The sequence below is a fragment of the Colobus angolensis genome, unplaced genomic scaffold (genome assembly GCF_000951035.1).
Source record: "Colobus angolensis palliatus isolate OR3802 unplaced genomic scaffold, Cang.pa_1.0 Scaffold106, whole genome shotgun sequence".
NCBI lineage: Eukaryota > Metazoa > Chordata > Mammalia > Primates > Cercopithecidae > Colobus > Colobus angolensis.
The window spans coordinates 1,360,355-1,382,734 of NW_012111586.1; the positions used below are offsets into that span (position 1 = coordinate 1,360,355).

Sequence of the window (22,380 nt, forward strand, 5' to 3'; positions counted from 1 at the left end):
TTCCGGGTGCCGAGGTAGCCAGGTCAGGGGTCAAGAGTGGAACACACAGGCCCGGGCCGGCGCTGGAGGGCTGTGTGATGGCCTCGGAGCGCCCCGAGCCGGAGGTGAGGGGCTGGCGGACGCAGCACTGGGCCCTGAGATCCGAGGGGGAGGGTCCGGCGGGCAGGCGTGGCGTTGGCCTCCTCTGGGTCTGGTGGTGGCCGGGCTGCGTAGCCTCGGCAGGGAGCAGCCCAGCCCGGAAGGCTCGACTATGGTACCCCTGCGGACTATGGGACGCGATCCACAGTTCCCTCGGGGAGCTAAAGGACTAACTCTTTTCGCTTTGTTTTGTTTACTGACGTGTCATCCGCGTCGTCAACTCTTTGACCTAATGATAGTGGTATTAACAAAATTTGTATTTTGATTTTCTGTTGCAGTTTCAATGGGCAACACTGCAGTAGATTTAGTTTGCCGGTTTTTGCATTTCTTTAGGCATTGGAATGCGATAAACAGCATGAATTCATTTAGTTCTAGGGCCCATGCTTTTAGAAAAGCAGCTTTAATTTCATGAAAAAAACATTTGAGTCGGACTGAGACCTCGCTCCAATATTGGCGCTGTCATGTAGCTAATCTGTGCAAGCTCAGGCGAGTCTTCCCGGATCCTGTTTCCTTCTTTATAAAATATGTGTCTTACAGTGTGTTGTGAGGATCACATGTAATAAACCAGAAAGGGGATATGAGATATTCATTAGATGCTAAGGAACATGCAAGGAACCTTATATACATGGTGTCATTCAGACTTCTGCAAGGAAGATGACATTCTCGCAGAGGAGAAAACTGAAAAATGAGAAAGATTTAGTACCTTACTCAAATGCCACTCATCCAGGAAGTAGCAATTTGGAGTTAGAAGATCTGAGCTTAAAATCTCAGATTTGGATAAAACACCACCACTAGGAAAGGTGCCAGTATATTAGTAGGTGGAAAGGGTGAGAGATGTGTATAATGATACAAATAGTACTCATTACTGCATACATACTGCATGCTCGGCACCATTCTAAGCGCTTTACCAGTGTCAGTTAATTCTCTCAGCCCTATGAAGTGGACACTGTTATCTCCTTTTTTTGGTTTAGAAACTGAGGCACAGAGATATTAAGAGTAACAAAGTAGGCCGGGCACAGTGGCTCACACCTGTAATCTCAACACTTTGGGAGGCCAAAGTGGGCGGATCACCTGAGGTCAGGAGTTCGAGACCAGCCTGACCAAATATGGAGACAGCCCGTCTATACCAAAAATACAAAATTAGCTGGGCGTGGTGGTGCAGGCCTGTAATCCCAGCTACTCGAGAGGCTGAGGCAGAAGAATTGCTTGAACCCGGTAGGTAGAGGTTGCGATGAGCTGAGATCAGGCCATTGCACTCCAGCCTGGGCAACAAGAGTGAAACTCTGTCTCAAAAAAAAAAAAAAGTAACAAAGTTACACAGCTGTTAAATATTATAGTCAGGACTCCAAAACAGATGGCCAGGCTCCAGTCCTTGTGTTCTTAACCGTATTGTTCATAGTATAAATAATAAAGTAGCCACAGAATGGTAAATTTCCAGTTCACTGGGATTTGGTGTGATAAGACCCAACATTGAATATGGTGGTGGGAAACCATGCCTTATTTAAAATAGTCATGTTCACAGAGGTGGTAGAATAGCCCATGCATCAGAAATATCAGTCAAGATCAATCAGAAATATTAATACAAGGAAAACTATGAAACAGTTTAGAGGGTATTTCATTATAAAGTGAAAGGATGTGGAGGGATGTTGTGGGGAAATACAACCTACCGTTTAGGCAGATAGTCTAGAACGATACCGTCCTGTAGAAATCTGAAGCAAGCCATGTGTGTAATACTAGGTTTTCTGATAGCCACATAAAACAATAACAAGAAACAAATGAAATAAATTTTAATGATATATTTAACCCAAACTCCCAACATTTTCAAAATGTAATAAAATACAAAATATTGTGAGATATTTAACATTTTTTTGGTACCAAGTCTTTAAAATCTAGTGTTGTATTTTATACTTATAGCACATCCCATTTTGGTCTAGCAACATTGTAGGTGCTCAGTAGCCCCATATGATAGTCTTTACCATATAGAGCAGTACAGATCTAAAGTAATTTCAAGTCAAGACACACAATCTGGGAATCTCAGCCAAAAGTTAAGCTTTTTTTTTTTTTTTTTTTTGAGATGAAGTCTTGCTCTGCTGCCCAAGCTGGAGTGCAGTGGCGCCATCTTGGCTCACTGCAAGCTCCGCCTCCTGGGTTCACATCATTCTCCTGCCTCAGCATCCTGAGTAGCTGGGACTACAGGTGCCCACCACCATGCCCGGCTAATTTTTTGTATTTTTGGTAGAGATGGGATTTCACCGTGTTAGCCAGGATGGTCTCGATCTCCTGACCTCGTCATCCTCCCACCTTGGCCTCCCAAAGTGCTCGATTACAGGTGTGAGCCACCGGGCCCGGCCTAAGTTGAGCATTTTTTAAGTTCCTGGTTTGCATTTCTGAAAATTTTATCAGAAGGTAAAGAGACTGAAGAGTTCTGCCCTGTGATAAAGTGATTGACTTTTAGAGGCTGTTAGGATCCCAAGAGAGAAAGATTGGGTATAGTCAGATTTAGGAAATCATTCATTCATCACACACTTGAAATATTTTATGAGTGCTGGTATGAGTCAGAATCGTGCTAAGTATCAGGGTGGATACAGAGCAGTGTAAGACAGACATGGTCCCTATCTTTATGGAGAAAACAGGATTGAATTAGGATAATAAGTGCTGTAGAGGAGTGAATTAGGGTGTTTAACAGTGGTTCTCAACCTACCTTGTTAAGAAGTGGGGAGGCAAGGGGTTGTGAATCAGGAAGACTCAGAAGAATGACATTTAAACTGAAGCCTGAATAGGTAGAAGTTGTCTGAAAGAAGAGGCAGAGAGCGTTGCAGGCAAAGGGAATAGTGAAGATCTTCAGGTGAGAAGGAGCCCATTGGAGCCTTCAGAGAACTAAGAGGAAGCAACTCCTAGTGTGGATGCAGTATGACCATGAGAATAGCTAGCACTTACTGAATGGTTCCTGAGTATCATCTGATACTCAAAAATTATCCGAAAATAAGCACTTTTATTATCCCTGTTTCACAGATGAAGAAACTAAGGCATAGAGAGTATAAGTCTCTGCCAAAGCCATGTAGTTAATAATCAGCGGAACAAGCATTTGATCCTAGGTGCTGTAACACTGGAATGCATGCATTTAACTGAGTGGGGATTGATGAGAGATAAGGCTGGAGAAGATGCAGCTTGAGGCCATGCTAAAGGCTCAAGACTTTGATGTATAGTGGTAAGAAGAGTTTAACCAGTTCAAGAGGGGAAATAATCCACATTATTTTGTGGGAATATGTTAACAAAAGACAGCACAAGGGTTAGAAAAGGCTAAACAAATCAGACCTTAATCACAAAGGGACAGGTACAAAAAGACAAAGCAACAAATTAATGAGATGGACCATGCTTCATTCATCCTGGTATACATGGTATGCAGCACAGTGCCTGGTAATGTTTTATTCATCTTGGTATAAATGGTATAAATGGTATGTAGGCCTCAATAAACATTCCAAAGAATGATAGCCTTCCTCTCCTGTTTAATTGCAACAACATCCCTATGAAGATAATCTTATCCACATGCTATCAATAAAGAAACTGAGGCCTGGAAAAATTAAGTAACTTGTCCAAGGTCACCTAGATAGCAAATGATAGAACCAGATTTGAATCCAGGTCCCTGACTCCGAAACTCTTATTTTGTCTACCTTGCGAGACTACTCCAAGAGTAATGAACTTTAGACTCAAGAGGGATTAATATGAGGACTTGAAGCTCCATGTGAGTGTGGATGCTCTGAGAACTAATCCAGGGATTCTCAAATGTTAACATGGAAGAATCACTTGGAGACCTTGTTAGAATGTAGATTCTGGAGCCGATCAACTCTGGTTTTTTTTGTTGTTGTTTTTTTTGGAGATGGAGTCTTGCTTGCACTGTCACCCAGGCTGGAGTGCAGTGGCGGGATCTTGGCTTACTGCAACCTCCGCCTCCCAGGTTCAAGCAGTTCTTGTGCCTCAGCCTCCCGAGTAGCTGGGACTACAGGTGTGAGCCACGGCACCCAGTCTGGAGCCCATCCACTGTTAATTCAGTTGGTCTGGGATGGTGTCTGGGACTCAATTCTGTATTTTCATAAGCACTTCAGGTGATTTTTCATGCAGCTGGTCCTTGGATCCCACTTTGAAAAACACCATTCTAGCTGCTTAAATTATTAAGTCTTCTAGTTATGATAAATTATATCTTCAAGGTGAAGAGAACTTAGAAATGATGTTTTGAAAATATAGTTGTTGGGCTGGGCGCGGTGGCTCATGCCTGTAACCCCAACACTTTTGGAGGCTGAGGTGGGTGGATCACCTGAGGTCGGGAGTTCGAGACCAGCCTGACCAACATGGAGAAACCTCATCTCTACCAAAAATACAAAATTAGCTGGGCGTGGTGGTACATGCCTGTAATCCCAGCTACTCTGAAGGCTGAGGCAGGAGAATCACTTAAACCTAGGAGGCGGAGGTTGCAGTGAGCCAAGATGGCGCCATTACACTCTAGCCTGGGCAACAAGAGTGAAACTCCGTCTCAAAAAAAAAAAAAAAAGAAAAAGAAAATATAGTTGTTGACTTTGAAGGATCATATGTGAAGGGGGATGTTGCAAGAAGGGTAGGCAAATGTTCAGCAAATGTTCCTGATTTCAGAAGGGTGGATTCTGTAAAACTGATTAATGAACTAGACTTCATTGTGCCTTTGGAGAGTCAGTCCATCATTCAAAATAATGTTCAAGGAAAGGTAGGAAAAATGGAAACTGTACAGTAGTAAAATTTAGTGGCCTACTAACTGGTAATAGGAAGAAAGCTTTCTAGTAGTCTGTGTCCTCCATCTCGTTTATCCCCATTCTCTCCTCACTTAACAAACACTGCTCAACCGTTAGCATCACTTTCTCTTAAGGTATTAGCCTGAATCGGGTTACTTTGTTACTTGCTTGCTTTTTTGTGGGGAGGGGGAGGTCAGGGAGTGGGGCATATGGTCTCGCTCTGTCACCCAGGCTGGAGTGCAGTGGTACGATCATGGCTCACTGAAGCCTCAACCTCTCTGGGCTCAGGCCATCCTCCCACCTTAATTTCCTAAGTAGCTGGGACTGCAGCCACATGACACTACACCCAGCTCATTTTCATAATTTTTTGTAAAGACAGGGTTTTGCCGTGTTGCCCAGGCTGGTCTCTAACTCCTGAGGCTCAAGTGATCCACCCACTTTGGTTTTCCAAAGTGCTGGGATTGCAGGCATGAGCCACTGCACCTGGCTGTTACTTGTTTTTGTAGAACCACATTCTTATCCTTCAGAGCACTTACTCGGTATGTAATTATACAGTAGTTACGGTGATTATTTGATCAATGTTTTTGTCCTTCATTATAGAGTAAGTTTTATGAGAGCAGGGAATGCGTGTTTTTGCTTTTCATTGTATCATTAGTACCTAACCCAGTGCCTAGCATGTACCAGGTTTTTCATAAATTTGTTGAGTGAATGCATGCACGCTTACCTTGCCTTTGTTGTTTTTGGAGTTCAATCAGGACATGATAGCACCCTGAACCAATTAGCATGGAAATCAAACTGGAGAGATTTAGTAGAAGAAGAAACAACACTCTAAGCTTCACCGTAAAATAATAGACTGAATTTATCCAATGTGACAGGACTAATTGGATAATTTTATGTGTCCAAAAAAGCCAGCTGCATGAGGATAAAATGGGAGATGTGTTTGGACAGCAGCACAAGTGAGAAAGTCATGGAGGTTTCCTGAGCAAGTATAACGTAGGAGAATCTGAATCTGTGATCTCACTTGAGTATTATGTTCCATTCTGGTCCCCACATTTTAAGTTGTAAAGTAGCCCAGCCAGAATTCATTCATGGGCACATAATCTAAAATATAAAATAGTGAGGAAACTTGAAACCATGCCATTTGAGACATACTTAAAGAACCCAAAAGATGTTTATTTTAGAAAAGCAAAGACTCGGGGCTGTCATCACATGTTTAATAGACTCTCGTTTGGCAGAGGGTCAGATTCTCCCTGTGTGGCCTTAGAAGGTAAAACAAAAAGTGGGTTAGATATTTTCAAGACAACAGATTTTAAGATTTCAAGATATTATCAAAAAGACAGATTCTGGCTGTATGTGAAGACATTCCCAACTCTGCCAACTAAACAGGTATGGGGGAAAAAAACTGAAGTGAATGGCTGTGCAGGACTTCTGATTCAAAGAAGCGAGGTAAACAGCAACACTTTGTTATTGCTAATCTGTGCATTTATACACATTACTTTTTACAAGGTGCTTTCACACATCATTGGGCTAGGTGGTATTTTTACACAGGAGGAAGCTCACCCAGAGTCTTAGCTATCAAATCACAACACTTTCTTTCTGTAACACTGTTCTTTCTAAAACAAAGCTAATGGAACGTAAAGCAAATCTGTTAGAACCCCCATTTGCACTCCCTCAGGGTTCCAGGAACAATGAAAAAGAAGATACTAGTGAAAACATGGTAAAAACAACGTTTCTGGAAGCAAAGGAAAAACTCCAAAAATGGAATAGCTTACTTTTTCCATAAATGATTGAAAGATGAAGTGAATAAAGGACAGGAACTCTTCAGCAACAAAAACCATGTTGATAGAAGAGTGAAAAATTAGAAATTATTGGTAACAAATTAAGGATAGCTGGAAACAATAAATACAGCTTGTGGCCGGGCGCGGTGGCTGAAGCCTGTAATCCCAGCACTTTGGGAGGCCGAGACGGGTGGATCACGAGGTCAGGAGATCGAGACCATCCTGGCTAACACTGTGAAATCCCGTCTCTACTAAAAAATACAAAAAACTAGCCGGGCGAGGTGGCGGGCGCCTGTAGTCCCAGCTACTCGGGAGGCTGAGGCAGGAGAATGGTGTAAACCCGGGAGGCAGAGCCTGCAGTGAGCTGAGATCCGGCCACTGCACTCCAGCCTGGGCGATAGAGCGAGACTCCCTTTCCAAAAAAAAAAAAAAAAAAAAAAAAGAATACAGCTTGTGAGATTAGTTTTCCTTCTTCATACATGTATTCAACAATTATTGGAACACTTAGTACGTCTTGGCACTGTGCTAGGCGCTAGGGTTACAGCAGGAAACAATGTATAGGCCAGGTGTGGTGGCTTACAACTGTAATCCCAGCACTTTGGGAGGCTGAGGCTGGTGGATCACCTGAGGTAGAAGTTCGAGACCAGCCTGACTAACATGGCAAAACCCTGTCTTTACTGAAAATACAAAAATTAACTGGATGTGGTGGCACGTGTTTATAGTCCCAGCTACTCAGGAGCCTGAGGCAGAAGAATCACTTGAACCTAAGAGGCAGAGGTTGCAGTGAGCCAAGATGGCACCGCTGCATTCCATCCTGGGTGACAGAGCAGGACTCCATCTCAAAAGACAAAGAAAAGGCCGGGCGTGGTGGCTCACTCCTGTAATCCCAGCACTTTGGGAGGCCTAGACAGGCAGATCACGAGGTCAGAAGATTGAGACCATCCTGGCTAACATAGTGAAACCCCATCTCTACTAAAAATACAAAAAATTAGCCGGGTGTGGTGGTAGGCACCTGTAGTCCCAGCCACTCGGGAGGCTGAGGCAGGAGAATGGTGTGAACTCGGGAGGCAGAGCTTGCAGTGAGCTGATATCACGGCACCACACTCCAGGCTGGGCAACAGAGCGAGACTCCGTCTAAAAAAAAAAAAAAGAGAGAGAACTAATATATAGACATGGCCTCTATCTCGCTAGATCTTCCGACTTATATGGGAAACAAACATTAAAGTATACAAATTCTTTTTTTTTTTTAAGATGGAGAGATTGGTGGAGTTTTGCTCTGTTGCCCAGGCTGGAGTGCAATGGTGCAATCTTGGTTCACTGTAGCCTCCACCTCCTGGGTTCAAGCAATTCTCCTGTCTTGGTCCCCTGAGTAGCTGGGACTACAGATGTGCTCCACTATGCCCAGCTAATTTTTTTATTTTTTAGTAGAGGTGGGCTTTTGCCACATTAGCCAGGCTTGTCTCGAGCTCTTGGCCTCCCAAAGTGCTGGGATTACAGGTGTGAGCCACTGCGGCCAGCCCCTACAAATTCTTAATTATAAACTCTGGCAGGTATCATGAAGAAAAAATACAGAGTGCTGTGTGAATGCCCAACATAGGACCCTAACTTAGTGCAGACAGTCATGGAAAGGTTCATTTATTAAACCTAGATTTGCCATGATTTTAGTCCTAGAAGATGAGGTGACCACGTGCCCAACTCTGTCCTTATAGTGCTGACCCATGACCACGTGCTCGTCCCCTTCTAACCCTGGCCTTATGTGGCTGAAACGCTTTTCCTTGGTTTCTCCTTGCATAGCTGAAACAGGCTGGCATCTGAAAAAAAAAGTATTTAATACCAAAGAACAAAAGGAAAGTAGTATTGACACTAGTGTTAAGATGATCTCATCTTGAGAAAAGTTGTACTAATTATGATTAGTTTTAAATGTCCAGTTTGCTTTGCTTAGAACATATAGTGAGAGGGGAGAAGGTGGTGGTGGGGAGAAAAAACCATAGCAAATTCACTTATTTAGCACAATTTTATTGAACATCCTATGTGCCAGGCACTGCACTGGGCTCTGGAGATAACAGTGATAAATGAATGACTGCTGAATTAGGATAGCCTTCCTATTCTGATAATGCTCGGAGCCCCAAACCATCCCTTAACAAAAATATTCTTTTTTAAAACTCCAGTAAGTCTCTTGTACATCCTTTTTTAGATAAGAACTTTGGCAGGATCCAGCATAGTCAACACATAATATCCCACCCACACTAGCTAAGTGAAACCTGAAGGAGAGGTTGCCTGGTTTAGTGTCCCACACTAAAACCAAGGATCAGAGAAAGAAAGGGCAAGTAATTGCTGTGATTTCTTTCTTTACCAATAAATAGACCTCTTTTCTGCTTTTAGGAGTATGGCAATAAGAGTGTACAATTTGATGGGACTTTTCGATGGGGAATAACTATCTAATTTTTGTAGCTAACTTAGAAATCATTTTGCAGTAGGTTGGGTGCGGTGGCTCACGCCTATATTCCCAGCACTTTGGGAGGTGGAGGCGGGCGGATCACGAGGTCAGGAGTTCGAGACCAGCCTGGCCAATATGGTGAAACACCATCTCTACTAAAAATGTAAAACATAGCCGGGCATGGTGGCACATGCCTGTAGTCCCAGCTACTCAGGAGGCTGAGGTGGGAAAATTGCTTGAACTGGGAAGGCAGAAGTTGCAGTGAGCCAAGATCGCACCACTACACTCCAACCTGAGCAACAGAGCGAGACTCCGTCTCAAAAAAAAAAAAAAAATCATTTTGCAGCATACTGGTTTCCAATGCTACTTTAATCATCCTTGACACCTTCCTTTTTGTTTTTTTTTTTTTTTTTTGAGACGGAGTCTCGCTCTGCCGCCTGGGCTGGAGTGCAGTGGCCGAATCTCAGCTCACTGCAAGCTCCGCCTCCCGGGTTCACGCCATTCTCCTGCCTCAGCCTCCCGAGTAGCTGGGACTACAGGCGCCCGCCACCTCGCCCGGCTAGTTTTTTGTATTTTTTAGTAGAGACAGGGTTTCACCGTGTTAGCCAGGATGGTCTCAATCTCCTGACCTCGTGATCCGCCCGTCTCGGCCTCCCAAAGTGCTGGGATTACAGGCTTGAGCCACCGCGCCCGGCCGACACCTTCCTTTTTGTTACTTTCCTCCTATGTCCTGACTTATAATTAATCACCAGTTCTTTTCTGTCCTGTCCTAAAGATCCCTTGAAATGCAACTAAGTTCACTGTTCAGCTAACTTTTTGTTTTCCATAACAAGATTTTCACAATGAAAGACGGGTGGTTTTGCATCCTGGCATTATCTCATCAAGACCCAGTCTCACATAGTTCACAGAATGGCTGGTTTGAGTAGCTCTAGTCAAAGCCACTGTCATCTCCCCTAGTTGTTAGCGGTGGGGTGCTTTCTGAATCACACAGTAGCCAGAGGGAATTTTTTTATTTTATTTTATTTTATTTTGAGATGGAGTCTTGCTAGGCTAGAGTGCAGTGGCATGATCTCAGCTCACTGCAAGCTCCACCTCCCAGGTTCGTGCCATTCTCTTGTCTCAGCCTCCTGAGTAGCTGGGACTACAGGCGCCCGCCACCATGCCCGGCTAATTTTTTGTGCTTTCAGTAGAGACGGGGTTTCACTGCATTAGCCAGGATGGTCTCGATCTCCTGACCTTGTGATCCGCCTGCCTCGGCCTCCCATAATGCTGGGATTACAGACGCGAGCCACGGTGCCCGGCCACCAGAGGTAATTTTTTAAATGCACATATAATGTTACTGTCTTGTGGAATCCCTTTAGTAGCTTAAACTCACTCAAAGGATGAATCCAAAAACCTAGCCAGGGCCTGTCTCAACACAGTGTTGGAAAGCAGTGTAATAGAGAGTAGTATCTCCCAAGGTGTAATTTCATTTTATTATTTTTTTAAATTTATTTTTTAAGACAGAATCTTGCTCTTTTGCCCAGGCTGGAGTGCAGTGGTATGATCATAGCTCATTGCAGCCTCAACCTCCCAGACTTAAGCGATGCTCCTACCTCAGTCTCCCGAGTAGCTAGGACTACAGGTGCTCACCACCATGCCCAGCTAATTTTTGTATTTTTTTTTTTTAGAGATGGGCTTTCACCATGTTGCCCAGGCTGTTCTCAAACTGCTGGGCTTAAGTGATTTGCCCGCTTTGGCTTCCCAAAGTGCTGAAATTACAAGCCTGAGCCACAGTGGCTGGCCCTAAGATGTGATTTTAGATGTTATTGAGAGATAATATAATACGCAATCGCAACATATTAATATTTAACTTCTCTTTTTATCTTTCTGATTATGTCAAAACATCCTTTCTGCTAATTACCCACATTGTGTTCCTTTTCGTGACCAAATCTCTTATGCTCATGAGACCTCAGTTTTATCCATTTGTCACTCTCAGTAAATGGTCTTTTGCAGCTCACCAGGCCTTGGTTTGACTTCTGAGCCTACACCTACTGCTTATGTTAAATCACTTAACTTTTTGGACCTCTGTTTTCTCCTGTTAAATGTTTTGTTGTGAATACTGAATGAGCTTACTTATGTAAAAAACTTAGTATAGGCTGGGTGTGGTGGCTCACGCTTGTAATCCCAGCACTTCGGGAGACCAAGGCAGGTGAATCACCCGAGGTCAGGAGATCGAGACCATCCTGGCCAACATGGTGAAACCCCGTCTCTACTAAAAATACAAAAATTAGCCGGGCTTGGTGGTGGGTGCTTGTAATCCCAGCTACTTGAGAGGCTGAGGCAGGAGAATCGCTTGAACCCAGGAGGCGGAGGTTGCAGTGAGCCAAGATCATGCCACTGCTGAGATCATGCCACTCCAGCCTGGCCAATAAGAGCAAAACTCTGTCTAAAAAAAAAAAAAAAAAAAAAAAAAAGAACCTGGTATAGTGTTGTGATAGTTAACTGTAATAAATAGTTGACTTTTTTTTTTTTTTTTGGACAGGGTCTCACTCTGTTGCTCAGGCTGGAGTGCAGTGGTGCCATCATGGCTCACTACAGCCTCGACCTCCTGGGCTCAGGTGATCTTCCCATCTCAGCCTCCAGAGCAGCTGGGACTACAGGCGCGAGCCACTACACCCAGCTGATTTTTGTGTTTTTTGTAGTAGAGTTGAGGTTTCATTGTGTTGCCCAGGCTAGTTTTGAATTCCTAGATGCAAACAGTCTGCCCACCTCAATCTCCCAAAGTGTTGGGGTTATAGGCTTGAACCGTTATGCCTAGCTGTTATTGTTAACTTTTACCAGGCATTGTACTGAGCACTTCATATGCGTGATTTTCCTTGCTTCACAGAACAGTACTTTAGATTGGTATTGTAATTATCTCTATTTTACAAAGGAGGACACTGAAGCTTAAAGAGGTGATACACCCTTCCCACTGTCTCACAGCTAATAAGAGGCTGAATTGGGATTCAAACCCAGACTTTCCGAACCTGAAATTCTTGAACTTGGCCTCTACAGAGTACTTTTTTTTTTCTTACTTTTTATTTTATTTTATTTTTTTGAGATGGAGTCTCACTCTGTCGCCCAGACTGGAGGGCAGGGGCGTCATCTCGGCTCACTGCAACCTCCACCTCCTGGGTTCAAGCGATTCTCCTGCCTCAGCCTCTCAAGTAGCTGGGATTACAGGCACCCGCCACCACGCCTAGCTAATTTTTGTGTTTTTAGTAGAGATAGGGTTTGTTTCACCATGTTGGCCAGACTGGTCTCGAACTCCTGACCTCAGGTGGTCTACCCACCTCGGCCTCCCAAAGTGTTGGGATTATAGGCATGAGCCACTGCGCCCGGCCCCCTTTTTTTGTTCTTTTACAGAGTACTTTTGCATATATTTTAGGTGCTTAATAAATGTGAGTTCCTCTTTCTTGTCTTCTGCTATCATCCTTATCACTTTCCAGTACCTCTTTCTGTATCTTTTTACCCTTCTGTCTTGGAGCAGAAGAAAGACTCTACAACTTCATAGCCATTGTGTCTCTGTTCTCCATACTTTTCTCTGACATCAGAAACTCTTCATTATTGCTTTTCCAGGGCTTTTTCAGTCTTCTCTCCATGCATATTTCCCCATTTTGGAAAAAAAAATTCTTCCTTTCTTTCAACATCATGGTTCTCAACAGGCAGTTATTAACTTCTGTTTGTTTCTCCTCTACTACCTGCTCTTCAGTTCTTGCCACCTGGTGTTCTTCCCCTCATTAATCAGGGACACAGGAGGAGAAATTTGCCATTTTGTGTAGGACAGACAAGAGAAAGGGAGTAAGGAATGTGACAGATAAGGATTAATCAGGAAGAGACATTGGGGAGTTCAGACCAGTTGACCTTTGTTTCCTCTGTGAACTATGGGCAAGTTTATCTGCTGGGAGGGGATTGAGGGATTGGAAAACCTCCTGTGGGGAACAGGAAAGACTGCTGGCCAGGAGAATTCAGAGGACTGGCAAAGTCCTACTAGAGTGGGCACTGCTGGCAAGCTGACAAGTTTCTTTCTGTCCAAGTGCAGCTGCCGTAGTATATGTGTGGTTAAGGGAAAATGTCAAATTCATCCCAAGATAAAACTTGACAGGACTTGTATAGTGGAAGGACAAGGACATTGTTGAAGTGGCCACCTATGAGGCAATGGAGGCAAGAACTAGAGGGCTGACAACTGAAAGTGCGGAGGTGGGCACTATGACCCACACAGATTTGATTTTGAGGTATTCGGAAGGCTTGCTATTCCTTCAGTGAAAATGTCTTCAGTTCCTGCTGTTGTCAAGACTTGTTAGGAATAACTATCTGGCATTAATGTAATGTATTAGGGACTTGTCCTAGTATTTGCTCTGTTTTTGAGCAATTTGCCAAGCACAGAGGCACAAAAATAGAATCAAGATGCAGCCCTTGCCCTCAAAATCTTATAGTTTATAGGTGAAACTCACATAAACTTTGTGGAAACAATATGGAAAGGTCACTTCATCTATATGGAGGTCTGTATCTGGCAAACAGGAACAGAGAGTTGAGAATTGACTCCCCGGGAACACCTTGCATGGAGGTTGGGGTAAACTTTTCACCTCTGCTGCTTTCCCTCTCACAGATGGTGAGTTCATTGGGCAAGTTACTTGTACAGTGATCTGTGTGTTCCAGGTACTTGGTGCCATTTTTTAAAGATGTATTAATGTCTCTTTGTTCCCAGGTGGAAGAAGCTGGGCAAGTGTTCCTGTTAATGAAAAAGGATTATCGAATCTCCCGAAATGTTCGCCTGGCTTGGTTCCTCAATCATCTGCACCAAACTGTGCAGGCCACACCCCAGGAGATGCTGGTGAGCCCTAGACACACGAAAGATGTGAGGGGCCAGCCCAAAAGGATCTGTCTTTTAGGAGAGTGCTGGAAACAGACAGGGAGGGAGACTAACTCTGAGGGCTCTAAGTCTGGTTAGGGCAAGGGACTGCCTACAAGATGATGGAAATTTTAAAAAATAATTTTTCCAGAAAGTGAGAGGAAGAGTATATGGTTAGATTGAGGGAGGTGGAGCCATTGATGTGTCATTTGGGATATAGAAGGCAGGTCCTGGGAAAACGGGGTACTTCCCTGATCCTTTCCTTTTCTTACCATCCTAATTTTCAGCTTCAGTCTGAACAGGAATTGGAAGTCCTCAGTGTCCTGCCCCCTGGGTGGCAACCAGATGAACCAGTGGTCCCAAGGCCATTCCTCCTTGTACCTTCCACCCGAGTCACCTTCCTGGCTTGGCAGTATCGGTTTGTCATTGAGCTGGACCTTAGCCCATCTACTGGCATTGTGGTAAAGGATTGAAGGGAGACTGTGGGAAGAAAAGATGGGGTGGGGGGTGAGGAGAGGGAGAGGCCCGCGGGGAAGTGAAAAATGATCCCAGCCTACCATTTTGGAGAGAAGACAGGCTTATAAAGGAATGGTGGGTGTTTAAAAACAGAACTGGGCCAACCGTGGTGGCTCATGCCTGCAATTGCAGCACTTTGGGAAGCCAAGGTGGGCTGATTGCTCGAGCTGAGGAGTTCGAGCCTGGGCCACAAGGCAAAACTCCCTCTCTATAAAAAATACAAAAATGAGCCAGGCATGCTGGCATGCACCTGTCCTAGCTACTCGGGAGACTGAGGTTGGAGGATTGCTTGAGCCCAGGAGGTCGAGGCTACAGTGAGCCAGGATCAGGCCATTGCGATCCAGCCTGGGCAAGAAAGCAAGACCCTGGTTTTGTTTTTGTTTCCAAAAAACATCCCAGAAACTGTTCCATGTGTGGCACTGTATTTGGGTGCATGATCAACCATAAGGTAAGGGTCCTACTGACCCATGGAAGCTGTATGTTTCTGTCCTCTGGTTAAGGCTGCCTTTGGATGCCCTTGAGCGCTCTTTCTCTGCCCTCAGGATGATTCCACAGGGGAGATCTTGTTTGATGAAGTTTTCCATGCCCTGTCCCGCTGCCTAGGCGGGCTGCTTCGGCCCTTCCGAGTGCCTGGATCTTGCATCAACTTCCAGCCTGAAATCTACATAACTATCCAGGCCTACTCCTCCATCATTGGACTGCAGTCACACCAGGTATTGCATCATCTCTCCAAGTTTGTACCCTCAGACGAAATTTCTATTAGTCCTCTGACCAAGTCCTTATCCTGTCTCTGCTGTTTGTCCCCAAAATCCCCAGCTCTGCTAGCTTCTTGAACCTGTTTTCTAGTTATCCTCATGAGTCTCTCTCCTCTTGAAAAGAACCAGTTCCTCTGGACTTAAAGGGCTTTCCCATAGACTTTGGGTCAGTTGGTGTTGATTGGACAACTGCCTTTTTCACCGCTCCTGTAAATCCCTTTGGTTCTGATCACTGGATGTCTGTTTTCTCTGTTCTCTCCTTCTCCTTTAGTTCTATTGGATGGTTTGCTGATGTGCTGTACCCTCAGGAGATGGTATTTTGGAATAGTTTTGTGATTTTGAAAGACAACAAATAACCCAGAAATATAATTGGTTTCAACGATAGAGGAGGGTCATTTTTTGTTTTTGTTGTTGTTGTTGTTGTTTTGAGATGGAGTTTTGCTCTTTCCACCCAGGCTAGAGTGCAATGTCACAATCTCGGCTCACTGCAACCTCTGCCCTCTGGGTTCAAGTGGTTCTCCTGCCTCAGCCTCCCGAGTAGCTGGGATTATAGGCACTGACCACCAGGCCCAGCTTATTTTTTTTATTTTTATTTTTTATTAAAGACAGAGTTTTGCCGTGTTGACCAGACTGGTCTTGAACTCCTGACCTCAGGTGATCTGCCTGCCTCGGCGTCCCAAAGTGCTGGGATTACAGGCGTGAACCACCACGCCCAGCGTGGGTCATTTGTTTTTTTGAGGGCCATGTGAACTGTTGGGTATAATACTGACCACACAGATAATTACAGGGCTTATCCAGCACTCAAGGAGGCTATCACAAGGCACTCCTTTTGGAGAATGGCCAAGTCTGTTACTGGAATATCTGTTTTTGACTTAGATAAGCATTGGCCCAGTTTCCCCTCATCTGCTTTTAACCACCCTTAACTCACTGGTAAAGGCTTTCCCTGAAACTGTCCCTGATGGCTGCATTGTCACCATAGCTATCAAACTGGCTTTAAGAGAGAAGGTATTGGGAACAGGATCTAAGGGTCTGAAACATATATCTACAAAATTGGTGCATACCTGGATCTCAGGGCAGGGATTGCCAACCCTCTGCGCTAGTTTAAAGTGCTTTCCTAGCACAGCTGTTAGGACTGTCAGTTTTGGGCTGCATCCCCAGATGGGGGCCAGGTTTTGCAGGCACTGATAGCCAAGGCGGGAAGAGCATGGATGTTAGATAATCACTCAAAACTTGGTTCAGGTTGGCAAACACTTAATGAAGCCTGATCTATACCAGGCCTGAGCAGGTCCTGAATACACAGATGAATCAGATCTTGTCTTTCTCCTGATGGGAAGAGTTGAGAATTTAGTGGGAAAGACAGACATTAAAGGGAGGTAATTGCAGTTGAATGTGATAAGGGCACCGATAAGATGACTCAGGTGCTATTGGAGCACCAAGAGGGAGCACCCAACCAAGCATGGGGCCACAACAGAGAAATCTTTCAGACCAAGCAGCATTTGTTTTTTGTGTTTTTGAGACAGAGTCTTGCTCTGTTGCCTAGGCTAGAGTGCAGTGGTGCAACCTTGGCTCACTGCACCCTCCACCTCCTGGGTTCAAGCGATTCTCCTGCCTCAGCCTTTCGAGTAGCTGGGATTACAGGTGCCCACCAGCACGCCTGGCTAATTTATTTATTTATTTATTTTTAGTAGAGATGGGGTTTCACCATGTCGGCCAGGCTGGCCTCGAACTTCTGACCTCAAGTGGTCCACCTGCCTCTGTCTCCCAAAGTGCTGGGATTACAGGCATGAGCTACTGTGTCTGGCCCAAAGCAGCATTTGAACTGAGTTTTGAAGAAAGAATTGAGGTTAACCATTCAAAGAAGGGGAAATGGACTTTTCTGACAGAGGGACCAGCAAAAACAAATACATGGTACTATGAACCTGTACTCTCAATCACAGGTATTTTAGGGAACTACATATTATTGTCAACAGAGTAAAATTTGAATGTGGAAAGGGATGGTAAAGAGACTGTAGACATAAGTGGGAGCTGGTTATGAAAGGCCATGAATATGACGCTAAGGACTTTGTGCTTTATTCTATGGGGGAGTTCAGTGTGGAGGATAAGAGCACTGGATCTGGAATCACATTGCCTGTGTTTGCTTCCTAGTTGTACCACTTACTGGTCGTATGTCCTTCACAAGTTACTTAACCTTTCTGTGCATCTGTGTCCTTTCTCCAAATGGGGATATTAACATTGCCTATATCATATGGTGATTGAATTAATTCATGTCAAGCACTTAGAACTGGGCTTGCCACATAGAAAATGTGCAAATGTTAGCTATTAAAATAATTAGTCATAGGTGGTGGAGAACCATTGAAAGTTTTAAACGGACAGTAATAGGATCACATGTGTACATTGGGAAGATTACAGTATTTTGTGGCTAATATGGAGGATGGATTTGGGGACAAAGTCTGGATGGGAGAATAGGCGAAGATTATTGTAGCATGCGTGAGAGGAGGAGGCCTGAATAAGGACAGCAGCTATAGGGAAGGAGAGGATTTCGTCAGTTAAGCCCCAGGGCCACTTGGCCACCCTGAGCCAGCCTTTTCATTTTCTCTATAGCTCCCTCAAGATGTATCCTGGCTGGGCGCAGTAGCTCACGCCTGTAATCCTAACACTTTGGGAAGCCAAGGCAGGTGGATCACATGAGGCCAAGCATTTGAGACCAGCCTGGCCAATGTGGCGAAACCCTGTCTACTAAAAATACAACAACAACAAAAAATTAGCTGGTTGTGGTGGTGCATATCTGTAATCCCCGCTGCTTGGGAGGCCGAATATGAGAATCGCTTGGACCTGGGAGGCGGAGGTTGCCATGAGCAAAGATCACGCCACTGTACTCCAACCTGAGCAACAGAATGAGACTGTCTCCAAAGAAAAAAAAAAAACAAGATGTCAAGATGTATCCTGTTAAATCACAGCACAGCAGTGCGTGCCTGTAATCCCAGCTACTTGGGAGGCTGAGGCGAAAGGATTATGTGAGGCCAGGAGTTTGAGACTAGCTTGGGCCACAGAGTGAGACCCAAAAGTCTCAAAAATGTTAGTCTCAAAAAAGTTAGTTCACATACATAATACATGTTCATCAAAGAAGATTTGCAAAATACATTAAAGTATAAAGAAAAAAACAAAACTCATCTATAATACAATACCCAGAAACAATAGCAGTTGTTTCTGGGTATTGTATTAAATTCTAACCTTTTGTTTTGTTTTGTTTTGGTTTTTTTGAGACAGAGTCTCACTCTGTTACCCAGGCTGGAGTGCAGTGGTACAATCTGGGCTCACTGCAACCTCCACCTCCTGGGTTCAAGCGATTCTCCTGCCTCAGCCTTTCAAGTAGCTGGTACTACAGGCACGTGCCGCCACGCCTGGCTAGGTTTTTGTATTTTTAGTAGACACGGGGTTTCACCGTGTTGGCCAGGATGGTCTCCATCTCCTGACCTTGTGATCTGCCCACCTCAGCCTCCCAAAGTGCTGGGATTGTAGGCGGGAGCCACTGTGCCTTGCTTAAATGCAAATATTTTATGGAATTTTCCTCCCTCACCTCCATCTCTTTACCCAAAGAGAAAGGGAGAATCAAGAGACTCGTTCTAGACACGTGATTTTATGTCCTGTTTTTTGTTCTGTTTAAGAGACAGGGTCTCACTCTGTTGCCCAGGCTGGAGTGCAGAGGCATGATCATAGCTCAATGTAACCTTGAACTTCTGGGCTTAAGTGATCTCCCACCTCAGCCTCCCAAGTAGCTAGGACTGCAGGTGCGTGCCACCACACCCGACTAATTTTTAAAAATTTTTTTGTAGAGACCAGATCTTGTTATATTGTCCAGGCGGGTCTCAAACTTCTGGCTTCAGGTGATCCTCCCACCTCAGCCTCCCAATGTACCGGGATTACAGGCATGAGCTGCTGTGCCTAGCCTGTCCTGCTTTTTTTTTTTTTTTTTTTTTTAACATATAGTATGGGCATTCTTCTATGTCACTAAATATTATTTGAAAACGTGATTTTTAATGACCTGTTAACTTACTGTTTCATCATATTTTATCATATGTTTAGCCAGCCCCTTCTTGGCCACTTGGGTTGTCCCAATTTTCATTATTCTAAACAACATGAATAGGAACGTCTTTCTCACCTTTTTATGGCTCCAGTTCTGCTCATTTTCCTTCCCATGGGCCTGTAGAGTGAGACAATGTCCCGCTTTCCCTCTTCTGGCTCACCCCACCCACTTTCCAGTTGAGAACAGGGAGTAAAAAAGTAGTTGTTCCATGGGGTCAGGGTCCGGGAGAAGTGGACATGTGGGGCAGGTTGTAGGAGTGTGATGGGGAAAGAGAGGTGAGATCCTGAGGGCCACCGCAGGGACTGCTGGGTCTATATACAATTTTAGGATGGGGACAGTTATTTATGTTTGAAGTAGAAGAAAAGGAGCCCCTGGAGAAATAATGAAGATATTAGAGAGACAAAAGGCTCAAGATTTAGATGGACAGATTAGCTATAGGGAAAATGAGGAGGAAGAGGAATCCTTTCTTCAGCACCTTGAAGGAAGAACAAAGACACAGATGTAAACATTCAGTAGACTTTGGGGATGCTTTCATAGAGTTGGAGAGTAGTGTACCCTCCAGGTTGGGGTAAGCAGGGCGTTTCTATTGACTGACTTCCTTTCTCTTTCAAGAGGGCACAGGGTGGGAGTTATCTACTGAGGGTAAAGGGAAGGAAGGAGCATTCATTAGGGGGATGAGAGGATTTTGAGCGTAAAAAAGAGAAAAGGGAACTTCTACCTAGAATAAGAGAAAGAAAGAAAGGGCATCCAAATTGGAAAAAAAGAAGTCAAATTATCCTTGTTCGCAGATGATATGGTCTTTTATTTGGAAAAACCTAATGGCTCCACCAAAAAACTATTAGAACTGATAAACAAATTCAATAAAGTTGCAAAATGCAAAATCAGCATACAAAAAATCAGTAGCATTTCTGTATGCCAGCAGCAGACAATGTGAAGAAGAAATCAAGAAAGTAATCCCATTTACAATAGTTTAAAATAAAATACCTAGGAATTAACTTAACCAAAGAAGTGAAAGATCTCTACAACGAAAACTATAAAACATTGATGAGAGAAATTGAAGTGGACTCCAAAAATTGGAACGATATTCCATGTTCATGGATTGGGAGAATCAATATTGTTAAAATGCCCACACTGCCTAAAGCAGTCTACAGATTCAGTACAATTCCTATCAAAATACCAATGACATTCTTCATAGAAATAGAGAAAACAATCTTAAAATGTATATGGAACCACAAAAGACCCAGAATAGCTGAAGCTATTCTGAGCAAAACAAACAAAACTGGAGGAATCACATTACCTGACTTCAAATTATACTACAAAGCTATAGTAATCAAAAACAGCATGGTGCTGGCATAAAAACAGACAACATAGACAAATGGAACCGAATAGAGAACCCAGAAGCCATGTATCTACAGTGAACTCATTTTTGACAAAGATGCCAAGAACATACATTGGGGAAAGAACAGTGTCTTCAATAAATGGTTCTGGGAAGACTGGATATTCATATGCAGAAGGATGAAACTAGACTCCTGTCTCACAAAAATCAAATCAAAATGGATTAAAAACTTAAATCTGGCTGGGCGCGGTGGCTTATGCCTGTAATCCCAGCACTTTGGGAGGCCGAGGCGGGTGGATCATGAGGTCAGGAGTTCAAGACCAGCCTGGCCAAGATGATGAAACCCCATCTCTACTAAAAAACTACAAAAAAAAAAAAAAAGTTAGCTGGGCGCGGTGGCAGGCTCCTATAATCCCAGCTACTCGGGAGGCTGAAGCAAGAGAATCGCTTGAACCTGGGCAGCAGAGGTTGCAGTAAGCCGAGATCGCGCCACTATACTCTAGCCTAGCCTACAGAGTAAGACTCTATCTCAAGAAAAAAAAAAAAAAGACTTAAATCTAAGACCTCAAACTATGAAACTACTCAAAGAAAACATTGGAGAAACGCTCATGACACTGGACTAGGCAAAGATTTCTTTTCTGTTTTTTTTTTTTAAACCGCAGTCTAGCAGATTAACTCAACATCCTGCTCTATTTAATACTGTTCAGCAGAAGGAAATAACTAATTTCAATTTTAAACAAACTCATAAAACAAAGGAAACAAAACCATCTCACTACAGGCCTTTGACAAAGAACGTGAGCCATTTGCTATAGCTGCCAGGCGTCAGTGTATGGCAAGGAACAGGGGCTTCAGGATGCCCAGGCAAGGCCTGTGAGGTGGTGTATATTGGGGTTTTGGGGGGTCTTGATAGCACTGAGTTGCTGGATCCTGTGCTGTCCTGCCTGGGTGGGGAGCAGGATGAGGGAGGCCATTCCTCTTCTGTAGAAAACACCAACCCCCAGTCCAGGGACTGGCAGCTGAATTGGTGACTGTAAAGCGTGATCTATATGAAATCAAAGGCACATGTGGAAATCCACTCCCAGCAAAGGGGCAGTCCTTGGGGGAAGCCAGCTGGCCTTCTGGAGGGTCCCCTCTGAAATGTCAGCAATTGAAAAACAACCTAAAAGTGATAGAGGACCTACAGGGAACTTTATTCTCTCACTTCTGTCTTCACGGGGGGCACTGCCCCTTGGAAAGACCAGGTTGGCTTCTGGCACAGGTATCCCCCATCTTCTTGGGCACCTGTGGCATTGCCAGCAGGACAGAGGGGGTGGCTGACAAGTGTTGGCTCTAGCCTGACCCAGGGGGCCCAGTTAGGATCCCCTTTACCCATGGCAGGGGTGATTGCTACTTCTCCATGGTTCATGCGTAATGCTTCCAGCCCTTTCCAGCTCAGGGAACACATGCAGAATGACAGTCACCCAGCAGACTGGAAACTGCCTCCTCTCCAAAAGTCTGGCTCCTGAACACCCTCCTCCCTGGGAAGGGTTTTTGCCCCTTTGTGATTGGGCAGGAACCAGAAGAACAGTTTCTCTGCTTTGCCATGTCTGCGACCGACGGCTCAGCCAGCCCCACATCCTCTGTCAAGCACTGAGCTCCAGCACTGTCCACACAGTGGAAACCAAATGAAATGACTTTGGCTTGTGGAGGGGGAAGAATGCAAA

The 22,380-nt window shown here is 44.4% G+C and overlaps 1 protein-coding gene across 1 annotated transcript in view; it reads left to right on the forward strand.

Annotated features, from left to right (window-relative positions):
- The first annotated feature begins 3 nt into the window (after positions 1-3).
- SZT2 (seizure threshold 2 homolog (mouse)) overlaps positions 4-22,380 on the forward strand; it is a 64,778-nt gene continuing 42,401 nt past the window's right edge. The window contains exons 1-4 of the mRNA XM_011945543.1: positions 4-104; positions 13,843-13,968; positions 14,274-14,447; positions 15,045-15,215. Coding sequence (XP_011800933.1) covers positions 78-104; positions 13,843-13,968; positions 14,274-14,447; positions 15,045-15,215 — 498 coding nt within the window. The 5' untranslated portion in view covers positions 4-77. The remainder of the gene's footprint in view (positions 105-13,842; positions 13,969-14,273; positions 14,448-15,044; positions 15,216-22,380) is intronic.